At 64.0% G+C, this 21,979-nt stretch overlaps 3 protein-coding genes across 7 annotated transcripts; 1 reads left to right on the top strand and 2 right to left on the bottom strand.

The window, feature by feature from the left end:
- Nucleotides 1–469: 469 nt before the first annotated feature.
- Nucleotides 470–5,915, bottom strand: LOC111150106 (patatin like phospholipase domain containing 2). Its single transcript, XM_022507457.1, has 9 exons — nucleotides 5,610–5,915; nucleotides 3,389–3,621; nucleotides 3,232–3,297; nucleotides 2,634–2,843; nucleotides 2,248–2,308; nucleotides 1,979–2,143; nucleotides 1,632–1,764; nucleotides 1,292–1,414; nucleotides 470–1,201 (listed from the first exon to the last, which is right to left on the bottom strand). The coding sequence occupies exons 1-9, from the start codon at nucleotides 5,794–5,796 to the stop codon at nucleotides 931–933; spliced, it is 1,449 nt and encodes a 482-aa protein (XP_022363165.1). The 5' UTR covers nucleotides 5,797–5,915; the 3' UTR covers nucleotides 470–930.
- A 4,172-nt stretch (nucleotides 5,916–10,087) lies between these two features.
- On the bottom strand, nucleotides 10,088–12,039 carry LOC111149735 (ribosomal protein lateral stalk subunit P2). Of its 2 annotated transcripts, none has more exons than XM_022506978.1 (5): nucleotides 11,814–12,039; nucleotides 11,509–11,632; nucleotides 11,059–11,107; nucleotides 10,302–10,400; nucleotides 10,088–10,219 (listed from the first exon to the last, which is right to left on the bottom strand). In XM_022506978.1, the coding sequence occupies exons 2-5, from the start codon at nucleotides 11,629–11,631 to the stop codon at nucleotides 10,143–10,145; spliced, it is 348 nt and encodes a 115-aa protein (XP_022362686.1). In that variant the 5' UTR covers nucleotide 11,632; nucleotides 11,814–12,039; the 3' UTR covers nucleotides 10,088–10,142. The 2 variants fall into 2 exon arrangements, with proteins under 2 accessions (XP_022362686.1, XP_022362687.1); XM_022506979.1 differs by having other exon boundaries at nucleotides 11,834–11,891.
- Nucleotides 12,040–14,355: 2,316 nt separating this feature from the next.
- LOC111149557 (p53-induced death domain protein 1) lies at nucleotides 14,356–20,045 on the top strand. 4 transcript variants are annotated; one of them, XM_022506653.1, is made up of 16 exons: nucleotides 14,356–14,407; nucleotides 15,170–15,512; nucleotides 15,840–16,253; nucleotides 16,482–16,691; nucleotides 16,780–16,834; nucleotides 17,003–17,204; nucleotides 17,289–17,414; nucleotides 17,553–17,732; nucleotides 17,814–17,961; nucleotides 18,101–18,236; nucleotides 18,326–18,476; nucleotides 18,587–18,710; nucleotides 18,786–18,904; nucleotides 18,982–19,095; nucleotides 19,215–19,420; nucleotides 19,656–20,045. In XM_022506653.1, exons 2-16 carry the CDS (start codon nucleotides 15,209–15,211, stop codon nucleotides 19,912–19,914), a joined length of 2,748 nt encoding a protein of 915 aa, XP_022362361.1. In that variant the 5' UTR covers nucleotides 14,356–14,407; nucleotides 15,170–15,208; the 3' UTR covers nucleotides 19,915–20,045. The 4 variants fall into 4 exon arrangements, with proteins under 4 accessions (XP_022362361.1, XP_022362359.1, XP_022362360.1 ...); XM_022506651.1 differs by having other exon boundaries at nucleotides 15,840–16,691; XM_022506652.1 differs by having other exon boundaries at nucleotides 15,840–16,691; nucleotides 17,003–17,414; nucleotides 17,898–17,961.
- Nucleotides 20,046–21,979: the final 1,934 nt, after the last annotated feature.

Raw genomic sequence — 21,979 nt, 5'->3', positions numbered from 1 at the left:
TGCCACGGCAAGGGGGGAGGCCCAGGGCCTTCTGCCAAATGCAAAAGTGGAGCAGGTCCCCTGTCTCCTAGGTCCCCGGTGCTCAGCTCTGGAACCCCGCCCTCCATAGCCATCCAACCCTGAGATCAACCCCCCCACCACCCCGGACCTGCGTCACCATGGAGTGGAGATGCAGACGCCACCTTTTGTAAACATTTCTTGGTTTTTATTTAGCAAGGGTCTTGGTCCCAGTATTTCTGCTGGCCCTTGCAAAGCTGTGCCCAAGGGCCAGCCAGCAGACCTCAGGACAAAGTGGGGCAAACGTATAGGCCCTAGCCAGAGAAGTCGGCCAGAAGTCAAGAGGTACACAGGGGCCTTTAGGGGAAGGCCTCAGGCCTGGCTGGCAGGACCAGACGCCGAGCCCCAGCAGAGCGGGGCCCCAGAAGGCCCGATCAAGAGGAGAGATGACGGCTGGGGAGTCACACACAAGTGAAGGAGGCAGGGCTGGGCCGTGGCATTTATTTCAACCGCTTTGGTGAAAATAAATAATTCTTCACACACGTTCTTCGGCAAAACATGACAAATGAGGAGGCAGTAGCAGGTACAAAGTTCTCAGGAGTAACAACTGCCCTGACTCGCGGGCACCTGCAGGTGCGGCCCCGCCCTCCTCCCCACTTCTGGGGCGGGGCCTGAGGGGGAGACTAAGGCACAGGTGAGGGGAGGGGTGCTCTGGACCCATCCCCACTCAGCGCAGCACGGGAGTGGTTGGCGGAGGGGGCTTCTAGCAGCTGTGAAGGGCCCCATCTCCTTACTCCTGCAGGGGTAGTAGAGAGAGGCCCGGGAGTGGGGCGGGGGAAGCTCAGCCCGCCCCAGGGCCCCACCTCACAGGGCAGGGAAGCTGGGGGAGCCCCCGCCCTCCGCACCCAGACCCCAGGGGGCTGGGGAAGGCATTCAGCAAGGGGGCAAGGTGGGTGGGAGCTGTGGGGGCGTGGGAGCGTGGCTGGCGGGAGCACGCATGCGCAGGGCATCCGGCGGGAAGGCCACGTTGGTGCAGAAAAGGCCCAGGAGCAGTTGGCGCTGGCACTCCTCCCACTTTGCCAGCGCGTCCCCCAGCGACAGGCTGTTGCGCATCCAGCTGGGCAGCGCCTCACTGTAGGTGGCGCAGGACAGCGGCACAGAGGGCAGTGACCGGGCGCGGCGCAGCTCCACCTGCTCTGACAGGCTGCAGGGGGGAGGGATGGAGGGCGGGAGCAGTGAGTGGAGGCCACTGTGCTTTGGGCCCCAGGTAGACCCAGCAGGGAGCAGGGCTCACCTGGAGGGCAGGTGGCTTCCCAGCTTCCTCTTGGCGCGCATCACCAGGTACTGGCAGAGGCTGCCCGTCTGCTCCTTCATCCACCGGATGTCCTCGGGGACGTCGGGGAGCCACTCCAGCAAGCTGGGCGGGACGGAAGGCATGGCCTCAGGGTCTGTGGCTCAGCCCTCACCCCCGTGCCCATTCTTCCCCACCAGTGCCCCAGCTTCTGGAAACCTTGACATGGCATCTCTGCAGCCTCCCCCAACCACTGGCCTTTACTCCGGGGCGCCTACCACTCATGGATGACCCCAGAGTTTGGTCCTCAGTGCTCTCAGCCCCAAGCCCCTACTCCCCTCACCGGATGGTGAAGGACACCGCACTCTCCAGCGGCAGAGTGTAGGGCACCATCATGGCTGTGGCCAAACGCACAGGCAACATGTTGGAGAAGGTGGTCAGCAGGTCCTTGGGCTCTATGCAGGCCTCCAGCAGGGCTGGGGGTGGGACGCAGGAGGGAAGCTGACCTGGGGCTGGGGAGGCCTGGACCCCTCTGCTCCACCGCTTCCCACACCCAGAAGCCCCCTGCCCCGCCCCACCTCCACACACTTTCATCCCCCCAAGCCAGGGGACACCATCCCCCATCCCCACCTCCACACCTTCATCCCCCCAAGCAAGGGGCCCCCATCCCCCCTCATTGCCTCCACACACCTTCATTGAGCCGTGAAGGCAGATGGTCCAGGATGTGATCCTCCCGGGACGGCTGTAAGTGGCCATCTACTGGGGCCACCTGGGCGTCCTCCACATCCTCGTCCTTGAGAGGAGGGTTGTGTGCAGGGGGCAGCGCCAGCAGGGGGTTGGGCCGGTTCAGGAGGCCTGGGTGGGGCCCCCCAGACAGGTGATCAGCCCCATAGGCCAGACAACAGTGCGGAGCCACCATCCCAGCCCACCCACAGCCCCGGCTGGGGGCACCCACGCACCGTTGCGCCTCAGGAAACGCAGGCCGTCCCTGTAGCCCTGCTTGCACATCTCTCGAAGCACCTGAGGCGGCGGGGTGGTCAGTTAGAGCAGGCGGCTGCCCTGTCCGGCCCCCTGGCGGCCCTGGCACTCCTCCCCTCTACCAAGCGAACTCGGATCCAGGCCTGACAGGCTGCCCCAGGGGACAGGCCAAATGGCCACAGCTCTCGACCAAAGAAGCCACGGCTGTGCGGCCCCGGCCCCGGGAGACGCCATCTGGCACCTCGCTCCCAGAAGCTGGGTGAGGAGAGGCCCTGCACACCCGGCCGCCTGGGCGCAGGCCTCACCCCGGGCTAGGGCAGATTCCCCCCAGGCTAGGGTGGTCTCACAGTGGGTGCTGCAGACTCACCCCTGGCTCCGGTGGGAACAAGGCCTTGGACAGGCGGTACAAATTACGCAGGTTGAACTGGATGCTGGTGTTGGTGACCCGGAGCTCATGGATGTTGGTGGAGCTGTCCTGCGGGCAGATGTCACTCTCCCCCGAAAAGGGGGACACGGTGATGGTGTTCTTGAGCTCATAGAGTGGCAGGTTGTCTGAGATGCCGCCATCAACATAGCGCTGCCACCAGGACACGTGGTCACACGGGGCGGGGCCCGAGGCCCAAGCTAGCTAGCCCACTGGGCCACCGGGGCCACCCAGTGGCTACTTCCTTTGTGCCTTTCACCCACTGGGCGCTGGGCATTGGCCATAGGCCTGTCCGGCCGCTGGGCAGATGGCTAGAGCATGGGGGGTGGGGTAGAGACAGCCACCAGAAGTATGTCTCCCTGAGCCCTGCCTGTTGTTGGGCAACTCGGGGAAGTGAGGCAACAGGCCATGGAAGGAGGAAGGGGCTGGGGGAGGGGGGCATGGCTGGCCCCCATGGCCTTCCTCTTCCCCACTGCCTTGTTCCACTGCTCACACAGTGGCCAATTCTTGTCACCCAGGAAACGTGCCAAGGGATACTTACTACGCCCTGGAGGGAGGGAGGGATGAGGCCACAGTACACAGGGATGAAGGTGCTGCAGACATTGGCCTGTGGGGCAGGGACAGAGGGACAGGGAGGGGTGGTGAGCAGAGGCCTGGAGTTCATGGTGTACCCCCAATGCGGCCCCGGCAGGGCCCACCTGGATGAGCTCGTCCTTGGAGCTGAACTGGGATATAATGACGTTCTCGCCATCAGAGACACGGGTCAGGGAGATGCCCAGGCGCCCACTGGCGTGCTCGTGACTGTCATCAGGAAGGGTCTTCGCCAGGCAACCGCGGATGGTCTTCACCAGGTTGAAGGAGGGGTGCAGTGGACCCAGGAACCGCTTCCGGGCTTCCTTAGACACCTCGATGATGTTGGCACCTGCCTCGCCTGGGTCAGCACGGCCAAGGGTCAGGGGCCAGCCCTCCTGGCTTAGCACACCCCCCACGGGTCCATGCCTGGAGTCCCACAGCACACAGACTCACGGCATCTCCATGTACCCTGGAGAATTCCCAGTGTCCAGCACGGGGCCTGGACCACAACTGGGACTTGTGCTACCTGCCCCTGGAGAGACAGAGGCAGGCCACCACCCAGGGAGGGCTGACAGCTGCGGCCAAGGCCTGCCTCTGCCCGGTATTTCCCAACTTCTTGGCCTGATCCATGAGTCACTCACTAGGCCCCAGCCTGGGAAGGGGGGAAAGCAGAGGTTCAACCCTGACCAGCCTTAGCCTTCACCCACTTGGCCAGATCCAGATCCAGGCCTGAGGGCATGAGGCTGAAAAGAGTGGGGTCCCACCACCCCTGAGAAAGCCCGATTGTGACCCACTGCAGCTCCTACCAAGACTCTTTTTGGGGGGCACCTGGGTGGCTCAGTGGGTTAAAACCTCTGCCTTCAGCTCAGGTCATGATCCCAGGGTCCTGGGATCAGGCCCCACATCAGGCTCTCTCCTCAGCGGGGAGCCTGCTTCCCCCCACCCCTCTCTGCCTGTCTCTCTGCCTGCTTGTGATCTCTGTCTGTCAAATAAATAAATAAATCTTAAAAAAAAAAAAAAGACTCTTTTTGGAAGCCCCTGGCGCTGGCCTCACACCATGGCAGGGGCCCAGGAGTGGTCACAGAATTGATGGGCCTTGGGGAGGAGCTGCAGATCGCACTGTCCTAGTCAGAAGTGGGGCCAGAACCTGCCATGCTGTGGGGACTGCAGCTCCCCAAGACCACTCATGAGAAACAGGCTTCTCGGGCATGGGAGGAAGAGGTGCTGTGGGAGCCAGGTGTGTCCTGAGGCCAGTGTGGATGTACAAGAGAACCCCTGGCCTAAAGGCTTCTGAGGGAGGGAGCGGCAGGGCCATGGAGGTGAACCCCCAGCTCCCAAGGATGGGGAGCTGTGCTCCTTCCACGCCACCTCCCCCAGGGCAAAGGTCATGGGAAGGGGGCAGGGGTGAGCCCTGGTCAGGCTCCTGCTGGGCAGGGCATTCGAGAACCTGATGACCCTCTGTCACCTTGGCTGCCCTAGTAGGCTGGGGGCTGGGCACCATTCCCAGGACTCCCTGAGTACTCAGTGTGCGGTAAACAGCAGCAGCCAGCGCCTGCCGGAAGTGTGTGTGAGCGGAGGAGCCCATCCCAGTACACACAGACCTCCGCAGTCCCGCCCACGCGGCTGGAGAGCTCAGAAGCACCTCCCACCCCAGGGAAGGGGCAAAAAAAACGTTGACCACAGTTGAGGACCCAGGGCCACAGTGGGTGGTGTGCAAGGAGGGAGAGGAGTGGGGAGAGCTTGCCATGCTGGACCTGAGCCTTAGGACTTCTCTTCCAGATCCCCTGGGAGGCACCAGGCCACAGTACCCAAACGCTCTTAAGGGGCCACCGTCATACAGGGCCCCGGGGACATGGCAGTCTGAAACAGCCCAGCCCCAGGACACGGTGACCGCTGGCATCCAGTCCACTGCCGGGTTCCGGGGTGGTGAGGCCCCTCCCCCAGCTCTCACGGCCTCGCCCACGAGTTACTTTCTCTTCCCGGTGAAATACCCCTGCGGCACCTGCCAGCCCCTCCAGCCTTTGCGCCCGGAGCCTCGGTCCCGGAGGCTTGCACAGTCGCACCCCAATCCCTGGACGCCTCCGAGCAAAACAAACCAAGCCCCGCCCCCGGGCCCGCTCCCGGGATCGGATCTTCGGGGGGGGTCCTGGGCGCGGGCAGAGACCCCTCCTCACCGCACCGCGGCCGGCCAGCTTCCCCAGCGGAGGGACGGGAGGTGCGGGGAGCCGCTCTCCGTTCTCGAAGAGCATCCGCCCGGCCTCGGCTCACCGAGGCCGGGGGCCACCCCGTCCGGCCTCCGCTCGCCCAGGCAGGACCCCCGCCGGCCCCCCGCCCGGCCCGGCTCACCCAGGCAGGCTCCGGTGACCAGCGCCGTGGCCGTGAGCGCCCCGGCCGAGGCGCCGTAGATGTGCGTGGCGTTGGCCACCAGGAAGGGCGCGTGCTCGCGGAGGCAGGAGGCCACGCCGATGTGGTAGACGCCCAGGAAGCCGCAGCCCGCGAACGAGATGTTCCACGTCGCCTCCTTGGGGAACATCGCTGCGGCCCACCGGGCTCCGGGGCTCGCCGCGCCCCGCGCGCTCCCGCTCGCTCTGGGGTCCGGGACGGCCCCGCGACCGCTCCCGCTCTAGGTCCCCGCCGGCCGAGGCGGAGACGATACGCCGGTCCGCGGCGGCCGCGGGGCTTTTAGTGGGGGCGGGCGGGGGCGGGGCCGGCACGCGCGGCCCAATCGGGGCTCGCGGGGAACGGCCGCGCCCTCCGGGGGCCCTGGAGCCCCGCCCCCGGCCCCGAGACCCAGTGCCGGGCCTCCGGGGGCAGCTCGAGGGGACACACGGGGGCCTGGGGGTGTGGGGAGGGGCGAGCTCGGGCCTGGGACGCCTGGAGTCTGGAGGCGCAAGAGCCTGGTACCAGTCTGGATACTTGCGGGGGGAGGGCCACTTGTGTCCGGGTGGCCGCCGCCCCCTTCCTCTGGGGTCTGCCTACAACAGCCGCTTGGGACACTGAGGACCCCAGGGCCGGGACCCCCAGGACCGACTGACTCATCCACAGACTGACCCATAAATATCTGGGGGCGGATGCAAACCGCACACAACTTTCAGAGCTAACACCAGTGCCCCAGAGCCCAACCTGGCCTCAAGCCCCCGCCGCCTGCCGCCGCTGCCCCTTCGCAGCTGGGAACTAACCTGGGTTTACTTCATTCGGGGTGTGCGGTCTACTTGGGTATGACCCCGGCCCCGCCCCGCCCCCGCTCAGTGCCCCAGCAGGTGGAGCACTCCAGTGATGTCACCCTCCCGCCTCTTTTCCGCATTTTTCTCTTTGACTACTTGTAGGGCAGGCATAGGCTGGCTCGCTTCCAGGAGCCGGCCAGAGCCTCACCCCACCTCCCAAACAAGGGGCTGGTCTGTGCTGGGGTGGTGGGATGCCCCTGTCTCCCCAGGAACACCCCTCCCCAGGCAGGAGCTTGGCTGAAGACCCAGCCGGTGCCAGGGCTCTGGAGGTCTGGGATGTGGCTTGGGATCGCCCCCTACTCAGGCCCAGGCTGAGAACCCAGAGCAGGGCGTCCTTCACGGGACAGGGCCATCGGGGTCATGCTGTCCATCCCACAGCCTCTGTTGTCAGCCACCTGTACTTGGCACCGACAGTGTGCCTGGCAGAGACCCACACAGGAGAGAGCAGTTGAGCAAGGTCAATGCAGATGGAGCCCTAACTGGGGGGTGGAGGTGGGGAGACGTTGTTTACATAAGCTCGGAATGAAGGCTGAGAGGGAATGGAGTGTGCAGGCAGTTAACCCAGGAGGGACACAGGGCTGCTTGGCTGTGCCATACAGAGGTGCTGGCGGGGAGGGGAGCCAGGCCTGGGTACTGGGAGAGAGGAAAGCAGGGGGTATCTAAGTAAACTTGACCTAGGCATGAGTGCTCTAAAGTTTCGAGAGTACAGATTTGTTGCTGCTTTGGTCAGGTTTATTCCTAGGTATCTTACGGTTTTTGGGGTAATTGTAAATGGAAACGGTTCCTTAGTCTCTCTCTTCTGTCTGGTTGTTAGTGTACAGAAATGCAACTGATGTTTATACCAGCAACGTCCACAACTGCCAACCTCCGGAAAGAGCCCCGATGTCCGTGGGCAGATGAGTGGATAAAGAGGATGTGGTCTATACATACACAATGGACTGTTATGCAGACATCAGGAAATGAAATCTTGCCATTTACAGCGACGTGGATGGAACTACAGGGTTATGCTGAGCCAAATAACTCAGTCAGAGAAAGACAATGATCATATGACTTCACTCATGTGTGGAATTTCAGAAATGAAACAAAGGAGCACAGGGGAGGGAAGGAAAAATTAAACAAGGCGAAATCAAAGAGGGAGATAAACCATAAGAGAATCTTAACTCTAGGAAACAAACTGAGGGTTGTTGGAGGGGAGGAGGGTGGGGGGATGGGGTAACTGGGAAATTAAGGAGGACAAGTGGTGGAATGAGCACTGGGTGTTATACGCAACTGACAAATCATCGACCTCTACCTCTGAAACTAATGATACACTATATGTTAATTAACTGAATTTATTTTACTTTGTTTTTAAAAGATTTTATTTATTTATTTGACAGACAAAGATCACAAGTAGGCAGAGAGGCAGGCAGAGAGAAGGGGAAGCAGGCTCCCCGCCGAGCAGAGAGCCCGATGCCTGGCTTGATCCCAGGACCCTGAGATCATGACCTGAGCTGAAGGCAGAGGCTTAACCCACTGAGCCACCCAGGTGCCCCTATTTTACTTTTTAAACATATTTTATTTATTTGAGACAGACAACATGAGAGAGAGAGCACCAGTGGTGGGGAGGGCCAGAGGTAGAGGGGGAAGCAGACTTCTTGCTGAGCAGAGAGCCAGATGCAGGGCTCCATCCCAGGACCCTGGGATCATAACCCGAGCCAAAGGCAGAGGCTTCACTGACTGAGCCCCCCAGTCGCCCTTAATTAATTGGATTGATTTCAAATAAAATAAAAATTTAAAAACAAAACCAAAAATAATTGTATCCTCAAAAAACCCTAAAATTTAAAAAACAACTAGAAAGATAAATAAATTTGACCTAGACAAACTTGACCTTCTGTTGTACATGGGGATCCCATCCCCCCAAGTGCTTTGGATGGATGTAGAGTGCAGAGTAGGGCCCACACCAGGATGATCAGGACCCCTACTGACTGAGCCCCTGGGGCTGCTGCCAGCAGCCACACGGGGGCAGGTGTGGCGGGGGCAGGTGTGGCACGGCGGGAATGAAGGCCACTCTCCAGGCTGCCCTGGTAGTCCAGGGGTTCACCAGGGTGGCCACCAAGAGGGGAGCTGGGTGGTGCAGGCCGAGCCAGGGACTTAAGAAGGTCCTCCCTGACCTGCCCCAAGAAGCCAGGGCCCAGGCCCTTTCTGCTCCTTAGGGACTGGGGCTTTGAAGGGTGGTGCTGCCCCAGTGCAGGGAGACCTCTGCCCCTATTTCCACACCAGGGTTGAGCTGTTTTGGGTACACAGCTCTCCCTCCAAGCTCCTGGGAGCGTCTGCTCTGCAGCAGGAACACAACGGCGCTTCCAGGAACCCTGGCTGGGGGCGGGAGGTGGGCCTCCCCTCCTCCCAGCCAGCGTGGACGAGAAGCCCTGGTATTTGCTGCGTCATCATTCCGGCGGGCGCTATGCTCCCCTTCCCATGCCGTCCTCTGACCCCACAGGGCCCTTCACTTCAAGGTCTGCCCATGGACTCAGGGTCCTCTCCTCCGGAAAGCCCTCTAGCTGAACCCGGAGCCCTATCCCCTCGCCACCTGTGTCCTCGGGCATCCACACCCCCCACACCCCCACTCAACGTTAGTGTCTGCAGCACGTGCTGCTGAGAACCTGGCAATGACGGTCACTTCTCCCTCTGGGCTCATGTCCCACCACCAGAGGGTCTTGGGGCTTCTTTCCCACATCCCACGCACACTTCTACACCGCAGGTCCCCTTCCCCAGGTTTTGGGTCCCTACCCAAGGGAAACTCTCCACCCCCCAACTATCCCTTGTTACACTTGCTCTGTGCTCTCCCCCTGAACAGCTCACCCAACAGCAGGTCCTTCCTCAGAGCTGAGGCACACACCACATGCTGGCCCAAAGGCTCCACTGTGGGAAGCAGTGTTCCTGAGTGGGCTGGCATTGCTGGGCAGAGGACCCAAGGCCCAGGATGGGGGCAGGATGGGCAGCGGGAGGAACTCTGCCTCCCATTCTGGCCAGAGCTTGGCAGCAGAGACCCTGGCAGGCCTGCCCCATAAGGACTTCATGGCCATGTGACCCAACATCACTCCCTGCAAGCCATTCCACGTCTGCCCCGGCCACCAGATGGCTGGGTTACTCAGAGGACCTATGGGACTGAGCTGCTCAAAGATTAAAGCAGAGCTTGAACACGAACTGGGCCCACCCCTGCAGGGAAACCTCAGGATCCCGTGGACACCACCACCACCCTTCTTTCCTCTCCAGTAACTGAAGAATGCTGCCACCAGTCCCAGAGGAACCGCTGGCCTCCACCAGCCAGAGCCACCTTGGGGAAGCAGAGACCACCCAGGGCTGTTAAGTTTTCTAGTATGTCCCCCTGAAAGCTTCACTCTGGGAAGGCCCTGGCTGTCCTCAGTAGCCAGGACTGTATCCAAGAAGGCTCATGTCCCCCTCCCAAGTACCCATTTCCAAACGAGCTTCTCCTTCCCAGGAACTCCACCTCAGCAGGGGAAGCTCTGGTTTCTCCTGCAATGAAGGCCCACCCACCCACCATGGGGACCGCACAACCGCCCTGCACCAAGGCCACACTCTGACAAAATGCTCACAAGCCGCTCCACGGATACATAAAAAGGGTTTTATTTGCCAGCGGATGGGGGTGAACAGGAACCTAATCGAACAAGCCGAACCCCATGTCGTCATCTGACTCCTCCGACTCCTCCTTCTTCTCGTCTTTCTTTTCCTCAGCTGTGGACAGAAGAGGGCAGTGAGCAAGGCCCGAAATGCAAAGCGGAATCCCAGCGGGGACACCACCCTGTCCTCCACTCACCTGCAGCGGGGGCGGCGCCAGCAGCCGGAGCGGCAGATCCTGGAGCAGCAGAGACAGCGACCGCCCCACCAGCAGGAACGCTGGCCAGCTTGCCGATCCCTACGGAAATCAAGGAAAGTAAGAACAGCAGGTGCTCCGTCTGAAGGCTACCCGCAGTCTGTCGAATGTATGGGGACCCAGCACCAAGTGCCAGAGTCACCAGCTCCTCTCTTCTCCCACCTGTGCCAAATACACACACCCGGGCCCCTTCGCGTTCCCTATGTGGAAACTCAGCTTCCGAGAATCCCCCCCCAAAAAACCGAGCCACAGCACCCCACCACGGTTTCAACCCGGCAGGGACGGAGTCTGCGGCCCCGTCCAGGTCCTCATCCGGGAGCTCAGACAGGGCTGCGGGCTGAGCTGGCTTTGCCTCACTGGGCCCACAGGGACGCCGTCGTCCCAACGGTACAGCTTCCACACATTCCCGTTGGCTCAGCCCTGTCACCAGCACAGCGGGGCAGAGCCCGTGGTCACCCCAGGCAGCAGCCCCAGTCTGTGCTCCGAGCCCCTCCCGGAGAGCACACGGTGCCCCCGAGCAGCGCCGCCCCGCCGCCAGGGCTGTCCAGAAGCGCCCCCGGCGCAAGCCCACGGAAGCGGCCGCCTCTGGGCGGGGCTTCTGGAATACTCTGGTCCACAAGCGAAACCCGGCAGGCCACGGGCTGGCCCGCGGGCATGAGAATGGACCCTGACCACGAAAGCCGGCCGCAGGCAATCTCACCCTGGGCGATGACGTCTTCGAGGTTTTTCCCGTTCAGCTCACTGATGACCTAGAATGACCACAACAGGCCGTTACCAGAGACTCACTTCCACGCCTCCTGCCTTCACTACGCCTTCTCCAGCCGGGGCAGGGCTGGCCGCAGGAGCGCGCCGTGAGAAGACGCCCCGAAGCCTGCCGGCCTGCCCTGTCCGGCGCGGAGGTTAGCACCCGCACGTGGCTTCTCCGAAGACGCGCTGCAAGGGGGAGCCGGACACTCCTGCGACTCCTCGAGACGGGACAGCGGAGCAACTCGGCGTAACCCCCCCTCGCGGAGGAAAGTCCGTAGGGGCGGCGCCCTAGCTCGCCCCGAAGCAGGCCGGACCCCGCCTCGGGACCCCGCGCGCACCCCTAGCTGCGCTTCCCCCGGGGCAGGCCCACGGCGGGGACGCCGGAGCCGAGCGGCGCGGCTACCTTGTTGAGCCGGTCGTCATCCGCCTCGATGCCCACACTGTCCAGGATCTTCTTGATGTCCTTGGCGCTGGGGGAGGCGTTGCCCCCGAGGGCGGCCAGCAGATAGGAGGCGACGTAGCGCATCCTGATGCGGAAGGAGAGCACAGGCGGCCTTACCCGGAGGCCTCCCGCCCCGGCCCCGGCCGCTTGCGCTCCGGCCGCCGCCTCCTGCCAAGCCCCGACCCGCGCCCCCCCCCCCGCCTGCCTCCCGCAGCCCCCCAGCGCCCCACAGGCCGGCCCGTGCCCCGGCCCAGCCGCCCACTGACTCGGCGGGAAGAAGCCTCACGCGTGCGACTTCGGCGGCGTCAGGGACGGAAAGGAAGGCGCCTGCGTGGGGGGCGGGGGTAATCCAGTACCCAGAAGCCCTCGGGACACGCGCGCCGCGCCGAGCGGGCGCCTCCGAGTGACGTCACGCGACGCCCAGGCCGCGGGGACTGGAGCCTTCAAGCCGCGCTATCCGGCTGCCTCAGCCCGCGAACTCCAAGCCCCAGGATGCACAGCTGCCGGAAGTGCGGGCGCCCCGCCTGTGCGGGTGCACGTGGCCGGCCCTCCTGGCTGGCTGCTGGCAGGGCTCCGCGGGGACCGTGCGCAGCCGTGAGGTGCGGAGCGGCGCGGCCTGGGCCCGACGGCTCCTCCCCTGCGGGGTCGCGTGGGCTCCGAACTGACCTCCGCGCCCGCGCGGACGCCAGCGTGTGCCACACATTCTTGCTCGGTGCCCGGGAGCCCGCGGCAGGCTTTCGCGCGGGGAGCGAGCAGGCCCGGCCCTGCTACTCCGCAACACGGGTTCCAGAGCGAGGACACTCGAAAGTGGACAAACGAGGCCGACCCGGGCCGACCGACCCCCGGAGGGAAGATGTAGGGCGAGCACCCGGCAGAAGGGTGGGACGCCGAGGCCCCGCGGCGGCTGCAGTTGGCGGCCCGTCACTAGCAGGGAAGCTGCGGGGGTAGCGCACCGAGCACTGGGGTGCTCGTGCAGGCCATCCCCTTCCTGGGGGTGTCGTCGCCGTCATCGCCTCCATTTTATAGTGGATGCGGCGCGGAGAGGTTCTGCTCAAGGTCTCACACTTGGGGTAGAGTGGAAACCCTCCCGGCAGGGGTGGGGTGCTGCTGCAGGGCGCAGGGAGGGGTCGTGTGCTCGGAGTGCTGTAATGCGGGAGGCTGAGCGTCCTGCACGCAGGTCAGCCCACCGGGTGCTTCCCCCGACGCAGTCGTCACCAGCCTCCCCCTCCAGACTGCTTTCCCTCGTCCCAAGGTGCCTTCCACCCCTGCTGAAGAACTCCCTATTCCCTCCTGCAGCCCCCGGCACCCACCAGTTTAATTTTCGTCTCAAGGAAAGTTGACTCCTCTGGTGGCCTCGCGTGGAAGCGTGCAGTATTTATCCCCTGGGATCTGACTTAATTCAGCGCAACGTTCCCAAGGTTCCCTCACGTGCCGGCATGTATCCGAATTTCCTTCCCTTTTAAAGCTGAGTAATATTCTTGTGATTGTTTTTCTTTTTAAGTCTTCTGGCAAACATGGGGCGCCTGGGTGGCTCAGTGGGTTAAGCCTCTGCCTTCGGCTGGGGTTGTGATCTCAGGGTCCTGGGATCCAGCCCCGCATCAGGCTCTCTGCTCAGCGGGGAGCCTGCTTCCTCCTCTCTCTGCCTGGCTCTCTGCCTACTTGTGATCTCTGTCAAATAAATAAATAAAACCTTAAAAAAGTCTTTTGGCAAACAGATGGGACGCTTGGGTGGCTCAGTAGGGGAAGCGTCTGCCTTCTGCCGGGGTCATGATCCCCGGGTCCTGGGATCGAGTCCTGCATCAGGCTCCTTGCTTGGCGGGGAGACTTCTCCCTCTGCCTCTGCCTGCTGCTCCCCCTGGTTGTGCTGTCTCTCTCTCTCTCTCTCTCTCTGAAATAAAAATCTTTTTTTTTTAATTTTTTATTTACCTTATTTTTTTAGTTTATTTTTATTTTATTTTTTAAATAAAATCTTTTTAAAAAAAGTCTTCTGGCAGCAAGTTAGAAACTGAATGTGTGACAGGAGCTGGGGACAACGGAGGACTGGCAGAACTGCCCATCCTGGTGGGAGGGCTGGTGGCCGTGGGGGAGCTGGAGGAGAAGAGGGTGCCATGATTAATTTGGGGCGGAGTGCCTGAGCGCAGGTGGGATAGCCTCCCTCAAGAGACCTAGTTTGAGGTTCTTGGCTTTGGCCCTTTCCAGTTATGTGATCTCCGGCAAACTCTGACCTGCCAGAGCCTCCTCCTCCTTCCCTGTGAGATGCAGACAAAGATGGAAGGAGTCAACGTGTGGTGAAGCCCACTGCGGGGGCACTTGGGCCAAAGTGATTGTCAGGAAAGCAGGATTACAGGAGTTGGGACCAGGTCTCCCGACAAGGCCCAGGAAGGCTTCCTGGAGGAGGCCCTTGAGGCCGGCTGGGGAATGGCACAGTTAGTGCCATTCAGCCCCTAAAGCCGTCCTCCGTACGGAGATTGCACCAGCTCCCTTTAACCTGGGGCCGGAACGCTCAGCTCCAGAGAAGGGCGGGCCCGAGGGCCGGGAATCTCTGAAGGGGCGGGTTTCGCGCGCGCGGCGCGGGCCTTCCCAGCGGGAGAGGGAGGCCGGACCCAGACAAACCAACAGGAAGCGGAGCGCGGCTGGGCTGGCGGGTGGCGGGTGGGGTCCGCGGCCGCGTCTCCAGGGCTGCGGGCAGGCCGAGGGCAGGCGGGCGGGGACGGACTCTGAGCCCTTTCGCCTGCGGTCCCAGCCAGGAACAAGGGGCGTCCTGACCGCGCGGGACCCCGACTCCCGGTCCTCTCGGGAACGCGCCGACGGAAACCGGCGCTGGGCGCGCACCGGGGACGGCGCCCAGGGTCGAGCGCAGGTACGCGCAGGGCGCGGGCGGGCGGTGGGCACGGCCGGCTTGAGGGGTGCTCTCCCGGCCAGGACCGGCTCCCAAGCCGTGGGGGCCTGGAATGTGCTGACCACTGCCCTCATCAGCAGACCTAGGTACGAACAGGAAAGCGTGAGAGAACCCTCCTCCAGCGGTCAGGAAATGGGGGTCCCATCGCGAGGACCCCAAACGCGGTGTGCCTTTCACTCCAGCTCCCCCCCCATTCACTTATCTGACACAGACGGACACAATCACCCCTTTCTTTGCCGGGGCCACTGCCCCCACGTGGTAGATAAGAGTCCTCCACCTCTGGTCAAAGCTGGTGGGTGTGAAGGATGGTGGTGGGGCTGGACCCCAAAGCTTATGCCCAGAGAGGGCGGGGAGGGGGTGGACAGCCAGAATGGCCTGACCGCTCTGGGAGTCTCTTGTTCACATTTTCACAAGTAGGATGTGAAGCTTCATTTCTCCCTCCTCCCTCCAATCAGGTTCTCCAGGCTCCTCTGCACACAGGTCTTCCTGCCTGCCGCCCTCCCAGTCCTGGGGTTCTCATTCCCCAGCCCTATTTCAACTCTGATCTGTCCAGCTGAGGCTCTGGGCTCTGTGGACCAGTTGGCCTAGCTCAAGACTCCCCCCACCCAGCCAGAATCCCCATGCGCCTGAGTAGGAGGAGGAGGGCCCATCCCCACCCCCTCCCCCTCCTCCCCCTGACTCCTCAGCCCCCCCAGGCCGTGCCTGAGCAGGCCTGTTTGGCAGGCTGGGACATGTCTGGCCCCCGAGGACAGCCTGTGGGCTATGGCTGCAGAGGAGGAGTGGCTGGAGCCCGAGGCAGCTGCTCCAGAAGATGCTGCGGGAGAGGTTGTGGATGCTGTGGATGGCGAGCCTGGGGACCCCCATCTCCTGCTTGGGAACCGGTTGAACCTGCACCTGTACCCCCGGGGCTGCCACCGGCTGTTACATCTGTGTGCGCAGCGGGCCCCGCAGCTGCTGGAAGTGGAGTTCTTGCAATTGAGTGGCCACGAGGACCCTCGGCTGTTGGAGGCCACCCTGGCCCAGGTGCCGGCCAACCTGCAGCACCTTCGCTCCCTGGTCCTCAGAGGTGAGCCCCACCCGGTCCCAGCCCTGTCCCAAACCTGCCCCCCCCCCCCGACAAGGTGAACCTGGCTGAGCCCTGGCTCCTGGAGGCCGCAGCTGCCCAGTGGGGTCTTCCAGCAGACCCCAGTGTGGGTACTCTTCCTGGGGCAGGTCATGGGCGATAGCTGTCAGCTGAAATGAGCCTGCAGGGTCTGTGCCTGTGTCCCTGCATCTGCTGGTATCTGCATCTGTCCCTCTCCGACTGGGGTTGGGGTCAAGATCTGTGCCTCCAAGCTGAGCTGAACCCTGCAGCTCTGACTCAGAGGGCGACTTCTGCTTTCCCCCTTTCTAGGTGGACAACAGCAGGACGTGCTGGGGGCCTGCTCCCGGGGCTTCCTCACCACACTGCCCGCTGGCCTGAGTGACTTGGCCCGCTTGGCCCACCTAGATCTGAGCTTCAATAGCCTGGAGACACTGCCGGCCTGTGTCCCGCAGATGCGTGGCCTGAGCACCCTCCTGCTGTCTTACAATTGCCTCTCAGAGCTCCCGGATTCCCTTGGAGCCTTTCCCTCCCTCTCCTTCCTCTCTGTGAGCCACAACTGCCTGCGAACGCTGCCCCCAGCACTGGGATCCCTGTCCGCCCTGCAGCGCCTTGATCTCTCAGAGAACCTTCTAGACACCCTGCCCCCAGAGATTGGAGACCTGAGCAGCCTCACCGAGCTCAATCTGGCTTCCAACCAGCTGCAAGGCCTGCCGATCTCCCTTGGTAAGTCGGAGTCGTGCTCCTCTGGCTCCCTGGGCCTGACAGGGAGTGCCCTTCAGCCGCTGCCTGGTTCCACTCTTGTCCTCCATGGGGGCCCCTGCACACACTGGCTTGGCCCACCTTGGAGCCTTCAGTCCTCCTTGGTGGCCCTTGTTTGCCGTCCCTCCCTGGCCAGGGCGGGGAGTGGCCCCGAGGGTCCTCTGCCCACCCTTAGCTGCCCCCTGCCCCCAGTGGGGCTGCGGTCCTTGCGGTTCCTTATTTTGCACAGCAATCTCCTGACCTCGGTGCCCTCTGGCCTGGCCCACCTCCCACTGCTTGCCCGACTGGATCTGAGGGACAACCAGCTTCGGGACGTGCCTCCCGAGCTACTGGATGCCCCCTTTGTGCGCCTTCAGGGGAACCCCCTGGGCAAGGCTCTACCTGCCTCCCACAGTGCCCCAGGTAGGCCTGTTGCTGGGAAGGGTCAGCCCACAGACAGGCCGGGGCGCAGATACCAGAGATCTCCTAACACCTTGCCTGTGCTGCCCAGAGACGCCTGTGACCCGCGAAATGCCCAGACTGTTCCTGAACTCAGACTTGGACAGGTGCTTGCGGGGAAGAGGAGGGGGCGGGAGACGCACGTCTCTGCCTGGTTGCCTTGTATGTGATGAGCACTGTGCTCGTGCCCCCGGGGTCTTCTGGAGTTTCCCTGGGCTGCCTGATCTAGACACACCCCTTCTGTTGTCTGACCTGATGCCCACCCCGTCATGCAGCTTCCTGGTGACTCCCCAAGGCTGCTTGGTGACCCTGGCCTGTGGGGTCCGCCTGAGGTTTCCTGCTGGGGCCACCGCTGACCCTATCAACATCCACTATCGACTCCGGCTGCCAGAGCCACGCCTTGTCCCCTTGGGTCCCCATGACGCCCTGCTCAGCGCTGTCCTGGAGCTGCGGCCCCATGGGGTGGCCTTCCAGCAGGCACGGCCAGGGCATTCGGGGAGGGGGGCAGAGCAGGCGGGCCCAGGCATGGGCCCCAGTGCTCACACCAGCCCGGCCTGGCAGGAGGTGGGCCTGTGGCTACTCTTTGTGCCCCCCCGGGCCCGGCGCTGCCGTGAGGTGGTGGTCAGGACCCTGAGTGATGACAGCTGGAGCGACTTGGAGACGCACCTGGAGGAAGAGGCACCCAAGGTGGAGCCCCCCAGGCCTCCCCGGGAAGGAGCACTCGGCCCCCGGGAGCGCCTCCCCCATCTGCCCCGCCTGGTGGCTCTGCCCTGACCCTGACTCCCCTCTGACCCTGTTCCCTCTGACCCCACCCTCCATGCCCAGCGGCTTTGGGCTCACTGCCAGGTGCCCCACTTCTCGTGGTTCCTCGTGGTTTCACGTCCTGTATCCAACACCTGCCTTGTGCCACCGGAGGGGACATTGCTGTGCTCCTCTGGACATCCTGGGGTCAAAGTCACATTCCCCCCTGGTGCCACCGATGAGCCTCGTCGCGTCCGCATGCAGGTGTGGGCAGGGTAGCCACTGGGGGTGGTGGGTGGTACCTCAGCACCAAGATGAGTGTCCCGGGCGCCCGACTTGCCCCAGGTGGTACACATGGCTGGCAGAGAGCTTCGAGCCCTCCTTGAGGAGCCCGGGGCGGCGGCCAGCCCCCTGCTGTGCCTCTCCCAGCGTGGCACCTCCAGCTTCCTCCAGCCTGTCACCGTGCAGCTGCCTCTGCCCCCTGGTGTCACAGGTGAGAGGCGGCCAGGGTGTGTATGTGTAGGTGGGGGTTGCCTACCTGAACGCAAAGCCACGGGGTGGAGGGGGCCATGCTCTCGGCAGGGGAGTCCCTGCCCTGGATGGCCCAGCCTGTGGCCCCCTCGCGTCCCCAGGCCTGAGTCTGGATCGCACTTGTCTTCACCTGCTGTACTGGGCGCCTCCTGCAGCGGCCTGGGATGACATCACAGCCCAGGTGGTGCTGGAGATCACCCACCTGTATGCTCGCTTCCGGGTCACACACTTCTCTTGGTCAGTGCCCCCCCCACCCCGCCCCAGCTTCCTCGGCCCGCCCCGCAGCGCACCCGAGTGCCGCCCACATTCATCCGGGGCCCTCGCAGGTACTGGCTCTGGCACACCACCAAGAGCTGTGTGCAGGGCCTGGCTCGGAAAGCCTGGGAGCGCCTGCGGCTGCACCAGGTCAACCTCATCGCCCTGCAGCGGCGCCGGGACCCCGAGCAGGTCCTGCTCCAGTGTTTGCCCCGCCGCAAGGTAGGCGCGGCGCCCAGGGGTCTGGAAGGGCTGAGTCAGGTGGGCGGGGGCTGTGTGGGGGTGCAGGGCACAGAGCTCCTTCCAGCAGGTGTTCCGCCCCCACCCCCCAGGTGGACGCCACCCTGCAGCGGCTGCTGGACCGGTACCGAGGCCCTGAGCCCTCTGACACAGTGGAGATGTTCGAGGGCGAAAAATTCTTTGCTGCCTTCGAGAAGGGTATTGACGTGGATGCTGGTATGCTCCCCCCGCCCAGAGGGGATGCCAGGGTCTGTTCTCCAGGCTCCCTCCTGAGCCCATCCCGCCCCCCAGATCGCCCAGACTGTGTGGAGGGCAGGATCTACTTCGTGTTTTACTCACACTTGAAGAACTTGAAGGAAGTGTATGTGACCACCGCCCTGGATCGGCGGGCTCAGGCTGTGAGGGGCCAGGTGGGTCAGCGGCCCAGGATGCCCCCAGCGGCCTGGGCAGAGGCCAGAACACTGAACTCACCTCACCCCAATGCCAGGTGTCCTTCTACCGGGGAGCAGTGTCGGAGGAGGTGCCCGAGGAGGCAGCGGCTGCCCGGCAGAGGAAGGGCGCAGACCCCCTGTGGATGGCCACTCTGCCCATCAAGCTGCCGGTGTGGCCTGGGGTGGGGGGCAGCGTGGGTGAGGGAGGGGGAGGGCAGGGCCGGCACGGTAGCCCGGGGCTGGTCAGGGGGCAGAGGGCAGAGCTCACTGCACCCCTTCCTCCTCACAGAGACTGCGGGGGTCCCAGGGGCCAGGGCAGGGCCAGGGGGCTAGCCTCTCCCTGGCTCCTCTGAACCTGGGTGATGCTGAGACTGGCTTCCTGACCCAGAGCAACCTGCTGAACGTGGCTGGGCGCCTGGGCACTGACTGGCCGGCTGTGGCCCTGCACCTGGGCATGCCCTACCGAGAGCTGCAGCGCATCCGACACGAGTTCCGGTGAGTCCCTTTAGGTATCCTGATGCCGGCTCTGGATCGGCCTCAGGCCTGGGTCCAGGCCTACGTGAGGCTGGTGAAGTTCTGTCCAGGGTGGGAGGAGACAGGGCAAACAGGCAGGAAAGGGAGGGTCCGGCCACAGCTCACCCAGGGAGCAAGCAGTGCCCGGAGGATGGTGAGTAGAGCCTTGGGTGTGAAGGCTAGGCCTCTCCGGCACTGTTCTCCCTCTCCCTGCCAGGGACGACCTGGACGGTCAGATCCGTTGTATGCTCTTCTCCTGGGCTGAGCGCCAGGCAGGGCAGCCTGGGGCCGTGGGTCTCCTAGTGCGGGCCTTGGAGCAGAGCGACCGGCTGGATATAGCTGAAGAGGTGAGGGCTATCTTGGAGCTCGGCCGCCAAAAGTACAAGGACAGCATCCAGCGTGCAAGCCTCGCCCCCAGGGACCTTGCCCCACCTGAGCCTTCAGCATCACAGTCCCCAGAGTCTGCCCAGGCCTAGACCCCACTGACTTGGGGCTGGCCCCTGATGTACCCTGGCCAACGGTCAGATGCCCCCATTTTCCCACCTGCCCCGTGTATGGGGACAGTGACCTCCCCGCGTGTAACAAATGTGTACTGTTGTGGTGGCTTCTCAGAGTTCAGTTTATTTGTTGGGTGGAGGAGTGGGTGGAAGGCAAGGGGTGGCCTGAGATCAGAGGCCTGGACCCTGCTGGGAGGGGACTTTGTGTAAAGACTTCACACACACCCACCCGTTGCTCCTGCCTCCTGCCATGTGCCCAGGAGGGGGAGGAGCTCCAGCTACAAAGTAACATTGGTGTAGCAGCCATGGATACAAAGTCACCGGTGTGCAGGGCCCCGCGACACCCGCGGTGGTGGGCAGGTGCTCCGCCCGATCAGTCCCCTCCAAGCGCCCACCGTGCGGCCGGGGACCGCTCCTGCCCGAGGACACCCTCTTCCGAGCATTGCCTGCCACCCGTTGGCCCGCCGGGGCGAATCCCTGGGCCCCTGGTCCATGCGGGGCCGCGAGGCCCGCAGACCCAGGAAGGGCTTTCGCGACCGGGCGGCTGCGGCCAGGCCGGCGCAGTGGCCGCGGCGGCCGGGAGGGGGAGCCGGAGGCCGCTCGCCGAGGGCCGGGGCAGGGGGCGGAGCGCGCGCAGCGCTGAGCGAGCGGACGCGCCTCCGCTCCGAGCAGCCGGGCGCGCGGCACGGCGGGGAGGCGAGCGCGGCGGCGGCGGCAGAGCGCGCGGTGAGTGGCGGCCCGGCCTCTCCCTTCCGCTGCGCCCACCGGCTGCGGCCCGGCTGCGGGGAGGGCGGGGGGCGGCCAGGGGCGCCGCGGCGGCCGGGAAGGGTGACAGCTGCCCCGACGAGGTGGTTCCGGGGCGGGGAGCGGGGGAGGTCCCGGGGCCGGCGATGCTCTGACCGGCTGCCGCCCGGGTGTGGGAGGCCGTGCTCGACCCCGGGCGGTGCCGGGCGCGCTCCCCGCGCACACGTGTCCCCACGGGGTGGGAAGCTGGGGCCAGAGACCCAGACGCGGAGGCCAGACCGCTGGGTAGGGGGCGCACACGTGGGACCCCGCCGGACTTAGGTGGACACGTGCGTGGCTGGAGTCGCCGTCGCCTGGCGGGGGCAGCGTGACCGTCTGGGCCCCGTCTGGACCCCGTCCTGAGGGACGAGGTGCCTGAGCCGGCCTCCGAGCTGGAGCCCGCAGCCCCCACCGCAAGCCTCCTTTGTTCGCGGGTTGGGGCCCCTCCGACAGGATGGAAAGCTACCCTCGGCCCAGGGGGAAGGGACGCGGGGAGATTGAATGGGCAGCCAGGGGCCAGTGCCAGGCTCTGATCGGCACCCCCATCGCCTTCCGTGGGGGCTGGGCGAGGGGGAGCTCAGCGGCTTCATTTGTGGGAGATTTTACCCCTGGGGAGTCTGGAAGGAGCAGCAGCATCCTGTGGCTGAGCTCTGTGGGCAGCGCTGTCCACTGTCTGCCTTCTTTCTCAGTTTACCTGGCTGCAGAAGTGTGGGGGGCGCAGTGAGGGCTGACAGCCCCAGCCGGGGTGGCTGGGTTTCCACGGCAACACGAGGTGCCCCAGGGAGGTCGTTCCACAGAGGTCTCCAGAGCAGGGAGTGGGAACGGTAGAGTGAGGTCCGACAGAGGGGGTTCTGGGTCCAGTGGACCCCTTGCCAGTCTCCCCAAGCTGGAGCTCCTTCATTCTCACTGCTGTCAGCCGGGCGACCCTCTTCCCTGCTCGGTTCTGGGCCTGAGGCATGTCATGTGAGACCCCAGACTCATGTCTCCTCAGGCTTGGGATCCCTGGGCCTGCCCCTCTTCCCTACACAACTGCTCCCCTCCTCACGTTACACACTCCGTCTGACTTCCAGGACCCCCGTCACCCAGGGTCCCTCACCCTGGACGGAAGGTGGGGGTCTGGTACCGTTCAGGGAGGCGGGCTCCCTCAGTCCCCTGGAGGGCAGGGCTAGGTCTCAGGGAGACCCTGCCCCTGACAGCCTTGGGCCACTGAGCTGGCTGTAGCCAGTCCACCTGGAGGTGGGTTGGGTGGGGGTGGGGAGGG

Source organism: Enhydra lutris, unplaced genomic scaffold (assembly GCF_002288905.1).
Source record: "Enhydra lutris kenyoni isolate GAN:26980312 unplaced genomic scaffold, ASM228890v2 scaffoldscaffold22, whole genome shotgun sequence".
NCBI lineage: Eukaryota > Metazoa > Chordata > Mammalia > Carnivora > Mustelidae > Enhydra > Enhydra lutris.
Note: the sequence above shows the minus strand (reverse complement) of the source record. Positions and strands in the feature narration are given on the sequence as shown.

Bases quoted from the DNA above. Each gene is read 5' to 3' on its own strand.
- LOC111150106 (XM_022507457.1), bottom strand. From the start codon at position 5,796: ATGTTCCCCAAGGAGGCGACGTGGAACATCTCGTTCGCGGGCTGCGGC. The intron at 3,622-5,609 runs GTGAGCCGGGCC...GTGCTGACCCAG, and splicing joins GGTCACCGGAGCCTGCCTGG to GCGAGGCAGGTGCCAACATC. The intron at 2,309-2,633 runs GTGAGTCTGCAG...CCGCCGCCTCAG, and splicing joins TGTTCCCACCGGAGCCAGGG to GTGCTTCGAGAGATGTGCAA.
- LOC111149735 (XM_022506978.1), bottom strand. From the start codon at position 11,631: ATGCGCTACGTCGCCTCCTATCTGCTGGCCGCCCTCGGGGGCAACGCC. The intron at 11,108-11,508 runs GTAGCCGCGCCG...TGGTCATTCTAG, and splicing joins ATGACGACCGGCTCAACAAG to GTCATCAGTGAGCTGAACGG. The intron at 10,401-11,058 runs GTGAGATTGCCT...TGATTTCCGTAG, and splicing joins CGAAGACGTCATCGCCCAGG to GGATCGGCAAGCTGGCCAGC.
- LOC111149557 (XM_022506650.1), top strand. From the start codon at position 15,209: ATGGCTGCAGAGGAGGAGTGGCTGGAGCCCGAGGCAGCTGCTCCAGAA. The intron at 16,835-17,002 runs GTGCTTGCGGGG...CCCGTCATGCAG, and splicing joins CTGAACTCAGACTTGGACAG to CTTCCTGGTGACTCCCCAAG. The intron at 19,421-19,655 runs GTGAGTCCCTTT...TCTCCCTGCCAG, and splicing joins CGCATCCGACACGAGTTCCG to GGACGACCTGGACGGTCAGA.